Source organism: Natator depressus, chromosome 6, assembly GCF_965152275.1.
Source record: "Natator depressus isolate rNatDep1 chromosome 6, rNatDep2.hap1, whole genome shotgun sequence".
In the NCBI taxonomy this organism is placed as follows: Eukaryota; Metazoa; Chordata; order Testudines; family Cheloniidae; genus Natator; species Natator depressus.
In genome coordinates this window covers 49,994,796-50,004,417 of record NC_134239.1, presented here as the reverse complement: position 1 = coordinate 50,004,417, position 9,622 = coordinate 49,994,796, and the positions used below count along the sequence as shown (strand labels likewise).

Below are 9,622 nucleotides of genomic sequence, written 5' to 3'. Positions count from 1 at the left end.
TCATTGTTTTGAGCTCGGCTGCCCTGGAGACATGCACCCCTCCCCTTTCAAAGCACCATTTCTGACAGCTCTTGAGTGCTGTGCTGATCTGCTCCAGGACACAAAGCAAACCATTAATGTGGAATGCTCATGCTGTTGAACACAGAGGCAGATGTGTGTGTGTGTGTGTGAGAGAGAGAGAGCGAGAGAGAGAGAGATTGCTGAGCAGAGAGCCCAGGAACGGAGGCGGGGGCTGATGTTGTGTTATCCCCCTCCCCCTGCCTCAGGACTGATTGCTTCCTGCCGCTGTCTGAATTTACAAGACAGCATGCTGACACACTCTCTCTCCCCCAAAACACACTGTCTCTCCTCCCCCCCCATACACACACTCACTCCCTGTCACGCACTCCCTGCCGCTTCAGTTGAAAAGCAGCTGGCAATGTAGTAGGATGCCCATGGAACTATAGGATTGGGGAACCTGCATCATGTGACACCGTGCCTGTCCCATGAGGCACTGCAAACCCTTCCCAAAGCACCCTGCAGCCAGTTGCACAGTGGGATAACTACCACAATGAACTACTGTCTTTGCCCTTGCAAGAGCTGCTAATGTGGATGCACTCCAGTGTCACAAGGAACACAGTGTGGACACGCAACAGGGTTTAATTCCGGCATTTTAATAAAAGTGGTACAATTTGTGGTGCAGAAGCTTGTCAGTGTAGACATACCCTTAGTCTTCATATTGTGATGTTTCACAATGGCCCACTTAGTTTTGTTAGTCTTTCTTGATGAGCGGGAGAACCATTCCTCCTGCCTGGGTTCACAAATTCAGATCAGGCATTTGTATAGTTTTAAAGCAAAGCTTACATGTTACCTTATAGCATGGGTTACAGACATTACATGTAAGATTAATACATAGAGCAACTTACAGTCACTTCATAGAGACTAAACGCATCCTTACAAGTCTAACACCTATCTTGAACAATACTAATATGTAGGTGACCTGGACTGGTTTACAGAAATGAATTTATCAGTGCTCAGCTGACGCCTACAGCCTTGGCAAGAGCAGGCAGGTCTACCAATGTCAGAGTCTGTGTTTGGGGGAAATTCAACTTCCCTCCATTTCTGTATGATCATTTCGGGTTGAAAATTCAACCTTAAATGGACATGGATAAGTGTGTCTCCCCACTGGCTTCTCAGATGCGGGGTCCACTTACCCTTGCCCAACCTATATATTTTTGGAGATGCTATTTTCTGCCCTCCACATCTTCCTTTCCTATCAGTCCTGCCTCCTTCACCTTCAACTGACCCCACTTTCCCCTCCTTGTCTTTTTATCATCTCACCCACCAACCACCTTCTGTCTCCATTTCCTCTTAGTCATGTTCTTGTTATTATTTATTATTTGTATTTACCATAGTGCATAGGATACCCAGTCACAGACCAGGACCCCGCTGTGTCAGATGCTGTACAAACAGAGGACAAAAAGATGGTCCCTTCCCCAAAGAGCTTACAATTTAAGTATAAGATGAAACAACAGATGAATACAGACAGACAGATAAGGGAGTACAAGGAAACAAGGAGACAATATTGGTCAGCATGATAGGCAGTGGTTTCAGCACACCAGTGGCCTAACCATTGTCAAGTTTTTTCTAGGCATCATAGCAGAGGAAGGTTTGAAGGAGGATAATGAGATAGCTTTGTAGATGTTCCCAAACATGAAGAGCAGCATCGTTTGAATGTGCTCATTTGAAAATGAGAAGTGCTCGTTTGAAAATTTAACAAGTGGCCAATAGAGGCTGGCATCAGAGGCTGATTGGCAGCCAGAGTTGATATTTTGATACTGACTGAGAAATTATAGAGGAGGATAGGCCATGAAGTGCCTTGAAAGTGAAGACAAACAGCTTAAATTTGATAGGATTAGAGAAGAAGGAGCTAGTGGAGAGATTGATATGGTTGAAGCAGTGGACTAGGCAGGTCGGTGAGTCAGCAGCATAGAGATGGTAGCTGAACATGTGTTTACAGATGAGATTACACAGAGATAAGGTGTAGAGGGAAAAGAGAAAGGAACCAAGGACAGAGTCCTGTGGAACCCCCACAGAAAGCTGGAGAGGGAATAAGGAGGATCTTCCAAAGGACATGCTGAAGGAGCGATTAGAGAGGTCAGATGAGAACCAGGAGAGGACAGAGTTACAGAAGTCAAGGGAGGACGAAGATTTCACAAAGAAGAAACATTGTATTGTCAGTGGCATTGAAGGTGGTTGACAGGTCAAGGAGGATGAGGATGGAGTAGTGGTTCTGAGCTCTGGCTAGGAAGAGGTCATTAGAGACTTAGGCGAAGTGGATTCAGTGGGGAACAAGGGGCAGAAGCTCAATTGGAGAGGGTCTAGGATGGAATGGGAGGAAAAGAACTCCAGACAATTATAAACAGAATGTTCAATGATTTGAGAGATGAGGGGGAGAAGAGAGATAAGGGCAGTATTTGGAGAGGAAAGTAGGCTAAATAATGGTGGGTTTTTTTAAGAAGGAAAAGACAAAAGCATGCTTGTATTGTGAAGGGGAAAAGCCAGAGAAGAGTGAGAGGTTAAGGAGAAGAATAACAGGGAATGTGGCTGGGTGCAAGGAATGGGATGGGATGGGGTTACCAGGGCATATGAAGGGGTGAGAGAAAAAGAGAAGCTGATAAATTTCTGTATTTGTGACAGGAAGAAGGAGGAGAGAGTAATAGGAGGGGAAGGAGGAAGGAAAGGCAAGCCAAGAGGGAAGGGAGATGTATTTTGTCAATTTTCTCTTGGAAGAAATCTGTGAGATCCTGTGCAGAGAGAGCAGTAGAGTCAGGAGGAGCGGAGGGTTGAGAAGCGAGTCGGATATATGGCATATAGGTGACTGGGATTGCAGAAATGGGTTTCTGTAGGAGAAGTAAGAGTTGTTCAGCAAGGAAAATGGAAGAAAAGAATGTGGAGAGAATGAATTTATAGTGGAGGAAGTTGGACTGGTCATGTGATTTCTTCCAGAGATGCTCTGCCATGTGAGAGCAGGAGCTGAGGAAGTGATTGTTGGAGGAGGAGACAGGTCTGGGGGTTGATGGGGGGACCTTGAGATGGGACAGAGGGACAAAAAAGTCAAGCATGGAGAGAATCAACAATCATATTAATGAAAGAAAGGGAAGAGAGGGCAGAGAGAAGAGGGCTGAGAGCAATGCTGATGGACTGGAGATCAGGAAAAGCTGAGTGACAGGGTTTGGGGGCGGGGGGGGGGGGGCTGATGAATGATGCTGAAAGAAATAAGGTGATGGTCGGAGAGGAGGAACTCACCAACATAAAGATTAGAGAGAGAGCAGCCTGTATCCTGGAGTCTGCCTTCCAGGACCCCTGTTACAATCTGGAAAAATGTCTGTAATATCTTTTATGAATATTGTGCGTGACTTAGTTTCCCTGTTCAATTTTGTATGCTGCCTGATTGAATGTATAGAGCTAAATCAAAGGAACATATAAGGAGGTTGTTACAGTACCTAGTAGGAAGGGTGACACAATGACAGAGATAACTCACCCTCACATAAGTAGCTTCAAAAGAGTTAAGATAACAGTGACTGGGCTCAAACCATGATTTGAGGACTTCAATAGCTCAGACAAAGGTGAGAGGTTTATTGCAGGAGTGGGTGGGTGAGATTCTGTGGCCTGCATTGTGCAGGAGGTCAGACTAGATGATCATAATGGTCCCTTCTGACCTTAATATCTACGAGTCTATGAGTTGGTGGGAGAATTCATCTAGCTAGCTCCATCTAGGATAAACCTGAGATCAAAAGAGGATGTAAGCCCTAAAAGACCCTAGAAAAGGATGGTTTTTGGGGGATGAGCTGAGAAATGTGTCAGTCTAACTGAGACACTCAGAGACAGAGGGAGAAGGCTGTAAACAGTGTGGGGGTGTTCCTCCCAACTCAGAAATGGGGAATAAGCCAGACCTGCCTGAGCTATGGATTGAGATAGAGTTTAGGTAAAGGAATATGGATGCAGGCTTCTGTTTTAAACCTACTCCTCTAAGTGCTGTCTACCATTAGTCAAAATAAATCATGGTTTGTTCTGAAGAGGCTGTTACTGTATCACTGTGAACGTATGCTGTCACAGACTCCAAAAGAGAAACCTTGCAGGGTCCAATCCCAGATGGACCTGCTGAATTAGTCGTGGTTGGTACCAGGGGGCTGTAACCAAGGTCCTGAGCTGAGAGTGGGCAAAATGTAGAATTTCACTCCAGGAGAGGTAAAGGCCTGCAGCCTGACACCTGTGGTGGATGCACTCAGAGACCCCAAAAAGGGACAACAGTATAGTTAGCCTAGTAACCATGTCCCTTCTTCTCCTTCTCCCACTATTTTCCTGAGCACAACATTCTCTCTCCTTGCCCCCCATGTTCCCTGACCCCTATAATTTTCTTATGTATCCTAACAGTAGCCCGGGTAAGTATTTGAAGCACGTCTCAAAAAACTGCAGTTCGTACCAGTCGCAAAGAGAAATAAATTGAGATGTGATCCCCAATGAGCCACGCATGAAAAAAAGTATTGTAGAGCTGGATTTAAGCTAGTATTCATAAGCCTACCATATTCCTTCAGCAAATGGGTGATTGTGTGATGCTATCGTGGCAGCTTAGCTAGAACATTTCTTGCCAGGCAACAAAGATGAATAGAGGATACCTAATCATCAGTGTCAACTGATCTTTAATTTGAGGAATAATTGGCAGAATCAGAGCCAAACATTGATTGCAATCCCCTAAATTGGAATTTGTGAGCAGGTCAGCTTGCCACACAAATAATATACAGGGCCAGACACTGCTAGTAACTCCTATTTCTATGGGGCAAAATCTTGAGATATGCTGGTGACCAGTGGAGCACCTGCAATGCCCAGTGAAATTAATGGAGGATTGAAAGTCCTTCATGCCTCTCAGGATCCAAGAATGTTTTGCGCTAATGGGACTATTTCCCCCAAATGGAGAAACTGATTTAGAAAAAAAACATTGCCATATAAACTCATAAGTGGTAAATTTTGCACTTGATTTAGCCATTTGAATGATTTGGTTAAATGTATGAAATCAGAGGTTCATGCTTTCAGAACTGCATGGTATCTTGTCAAGTATTGACATGTTTATCATTAATAAATTCATAGTGATTAGTTTTTTACATATGAGTGATTTATCTCTAGAGAATTTACAAAATATGTAACCTACAGATGCTGCAAAGATGAGTACTATAGAAAGCTGTACATTAAGTTGATACATCAGATTAAAAAAAGCATTTCCTTTTCCTGTAAGGTGTCAATTTGTATTTTTCTGTACTGTTCCGTTCTTACTATCTACATATAGAAATGCAAGTTGAAGAATATAATTGTTAAGAACATAGAGATCTTCAGAAATGATCTAAACAGAAATTAATGACATATTGAAAAGCTGAGTTCATATTGTGGTCATAGTTAAGGCTGCTATGTGTATTTTGATTTTTTTCTTGTATTTGAAATATTATTGGGGTTGGGGGTACTTCTTTTGGCCCCAGAGCAGCCCCTGTATGCTGCTGGGGAAACATAAGGGGACCAGAACAGTCTGTAATTGTCCAGGAGAGAGACTGACATAGCAGCCCTATGCCATGCTCTTTGCAAGCCCCAGTGCAGAAGGAGGGAGGGGCATATCAAGGTGAGAGGACGGGCCCACTGCACATATCACTGTGGCCACACAAAGGCAGCTGAGGACAGGCTGGTGTAATTTAAACGTAAATTATACAGGAGGCTACATGGGTCACCAAACAAAATCAAAATCGAAAGGGTGCTTGAAGTCCCATTAGCCTGCCTTCCTTGGGTTGTACCAAGAGATGTTGCACACTCGCATATGATCTGTGAAAGAAGATATGATTTCTAACGTCTGAGAAAGAACTCAGGATGCCCTATGTTTTTATAGCACCTCTGTGTTTGATGTTGTTAAGGAACAGATGTCTGAAATCTAATCTCCTTGTTAATGCAGTTCTTTGTCTTAGAATTTAATTAAATGTAGATTTTCAGCTTCTTTTGCAAGGAAATGCAGACAAGTACCAGTTTATTCGTTTAATTTGTTATAGCTGATCTCATTCATTTTGAACTCAAGTTATATGCTTTCTTCTCTTCCTCTTTGTCTAGAAAAAGTTGGATAAGGTATTGTGAACATGTGCCTGAAAATGAAAGATACCAAGTATTGTGGAATATTTTGCCTTGTGGCTGACCAAAATTTTCTGCTTTATATGCAAGTGTATATTATATTGCATTTGTATTTAATTTCTGTGCACTCTTTGCAGGCTCTCACAATATTACTTATGTGGCTTTTTGTTACTTTAGAATGATCTTTATAAATCTCTCATAAGTTTTGTAACATGTTATTTTATTTGGCTTTGCAGAAATGCATTAGATTTAATCCTGAAGCTTCAGTGTGGGTAGCAAAACAACGAATTTTATGCACTTTGAATCAGAGTTTGAAAGATGTCCTGAATTATGGGCTGTTTCAGCCTGCCAGCAACGGGAGAGATGGGAAATTTTTGGATGAGGAACGACTCCTTAGGGAATATCCACAACCAGTGAATAAAGGTGTTCCCTCCTTAGAGGTATTTTAATACAACTGTAAAAATTTTAAAGCTTTACTATCTGAAACATTTTTATTTATGGTATGATATGTGTATATATAGTAAATCTTATTTGAGGTTTCTAAATGGATGTGAATTACGCTCAAGAAGTAGTGTTCAAAGGGCTGACCTTGAAGCCTTGCTCACACAAGTAATGCTGTTTGTTTCAGCGGGGGTATTTTATGCATTACTCACATAAAAGTTAAGGATCAGGCTCAATGACTTTCTGTGGTGGGATGTACCAGCCCTTTAATGCTAGAAACCTGTGGGGCCAGCACTACTCTGTTCCAGGGTTTTCCTCAGGAGGCATACCAGTAGAACAGGAGTCATGATCACTGATTGACAGAAAGACATTTCAGGGTAACACTTTTTATGATTTGATGGAGAAATCTAAGGTGCTAAACTATGCTTTAAGGACCAGACTGCAGTTCCAGTTGCAGGGCATGCTGGAACTTTTCTTTCCCCTTAGCAATGATGGGCTGCTGGGAAATGTCATTCCTGGACAGCCAGGTGTAGTCTTGAGATAAAGCAAGACATTCTGGGAAAAGGGACTATATAAATCCTGGCACCCTCTGATGAGTGAGAGGACTGGAAGGGCTGATGGTTTCTCCCAGATGAAAGAACAAGTAACCCGTTGCTTGACCTATTTTGCTCATTATTGATACACTGGGATTTTTAGTTGAAAAAATGACTGTGTAGCACACCATATAGCAAGGGCCATGTGAAATCCAGAATTCACATTAATTGGTCCATGTAGAGCCTGCTGGTGCACATTAAAAATTCCCTAGTGCAATGTTTCCTATATGGTGGGTCCCGATCCACCAGAGGGTTGTACGAAAGTTCTAGAGGATGATGGGCCTAATGTGGAGGGGAGAACCTGGGGATGGGGGATTGGAGAGGAAGGATGCCCTACACTTACCCTGCAATGACAGCCCCTGTCCTGTGGTGCTGGCTTGACTCCCAGGTGTGGGTATTGCAACCTGGCATATGGGACAAACCGGAGTGCGTCACAACTCCCAGAGGGACCCACCATTTCAAAAACACTGCCCTAGGGAACCTTGAGTGGACACTAGCAGGCTCTACATGGACCAATTATGTCACTACACGTCAGTGTGTTTTAGAAATCACCCTCCCATCCCTGCCAGTAGTGTGCATTACCTCACTGCTCAGACAAGCCCTTAGTATGAGTAATCTAAATTTTGAGTAAAATTAGGGAAACGGGAGATTATCTGGAAATGTTTTTATATTTAGGCTATTCCCTAACTCACATAAATTACTCTCTGATTTTATATGTAATACTTCCTACACTGAGTCAGTAATTGCTCAACTTTCTCTCTAGGAAAGGCCAAAAAACTATAGTAGACAGGAAAAATAAGTGAAATTTGCAGGTCTGACATCAGTAGATGTAAAACTAATGGAAGTGAGAGTTCAGAGCCCTACTTACTCTACCAGTTGAATTCTGAGGGTCAGTCACTGATGTTTGTGCTATAACCCTGAACAAAGTAAATAATCACTATATTTAAGTCTACTGTTTTCCCCAGTGCACTTGTTATAGTACTGTTTTAACAGTAGAGGACTTGTCAGCAGAATTCCTCTATGTGCAATAAATGGGGAAAGGATCCTTTTTCTCTGCAGTATTCAAGTACATGGCATGTAACGGATGAAAGTGTTCTGCCCGAAAAGCTGATATTCAGGCCCGATGCAAAAAATACATGGCACTCTTTGAATTCTACCTAGTGAACAAAGATCTATTTTTGTCTCTATTCACAACATGTATTTACCAGTTCAGAGAAAACTGTAGCATGTTGAGAGCATGAACAGTAGTTACAGTAGAATCTTAATGAACACAAAGAGACAGAAATACCATGAAAAGCTAATATTTTTTTTAAAAAAAAGGGGGGGGAAGAGGGGGCTTTGAACTTCAGACATAATCAAGAAAGATTATGGGCCAGATAGTGAAGGGACCTTGTGTAGTGGTACACAAGACGCTTCCTCAACATTGCACGTCATGCAAAAGCTTATTGTTTTGAGGCACTCACACTGCCTGGATCATGGCGTGACCCTCCTGCACTGTTGTACAGGGTGAGGCCAGCGGACCAGAGCAAACAGTCTACTTCATTCATTAGGATGGAATAGATTATGCACCACAATGAGCAAGGAGCACAATCTCCCCACCACTCATCCAGGGGTACTGCAGCTCCATACTGCCCCCTTACAGGGAGGTGTCATAAATTCCATCATCTAGCCTTGTGAGACGAGAGGTGGGGGTGAAATCTATGTTTAAAAATACATTTTACACGAAAGTCAATTAATCACAGAAGAGCCATTTAGCATTCTAATGAACTATAAATTGTGGTGTGCTAGATCAGTGGTAAATATATATCATGGTGTAATGGTGACCCCATGAATTTTCAGCTGATCTGTCTGCTCTAGCAATAGGCAAACTGGTCAGAACAGAATAAGAACTGGCCTCAGCTGGACCAAAGCCAGTCCTGTAACCCTTATGCACATGAGTAATCCTTACTCACAGCAGATGTGTCATTAACATCCACAGAACTACTCCTATGAGTAAGGATTCAGAAATGTTCTGCTGATTTATTTTTTTTTTAATGCATGTTTTAAATTTTCACATACCTCTGCAATTCCTTTTTCTGTCTGTGGCTGGAAGTGAAAGTGCTGAAATGTTTTTAGGGAAAGCGCTTCACATGGTATTTCCAGTTTATTTGTGTAGATTCAAGGGGCCAAACTCATTCCTCATGTAATTTCATTGACTTCTGGATACTTATGCCAAGTATAAACTTGGCTTATAAGGATTGTAGAATTTCAATAGTATGGTTCCAAGCATTCTAACATTTTGGGGTTTATTTAATTATTTGTTTATTTAAACTGTATTCCCAAGCCCTTTTTTGAAGTTTGCCCAAATCTACATGACTGTTAACAGATGCCACATTCTGATAATTTCTGATCTTTTTCACTATTAAATAAAATATGAAATTTTGACTTAATCTATTTGTTTCCCTATC

At 42.2% G+C, this 9,622-nt stretch overlaps 1 protein-coding gene across 2 annotated transcripts in view; it reads left to right on the top strand.

Annotated features, from left to right (window-relative positions):
• Nucleotides 1-9,622, top strand: part of SHANK2 (SH3 and multiple ankyrin repeat domains 2) — a 615,311-nt gene that overhangs the window by 111,208 nt on the left and 494,481 nt on the right. For both annotated transcript variants that reach the window (XM_074955235.1, XM_074955234.1), the window contains one exon: nucleotides 6,378-6,581. In XM_074955235.1, coding sequence (XP_074811336.1) covers nucleotides 6,378-6,581 — 204 coding nt within the window. The remainder of the gene's footprint in view (nucleotides 1-6,377; nucleotides 6,582-9,622) is intronic.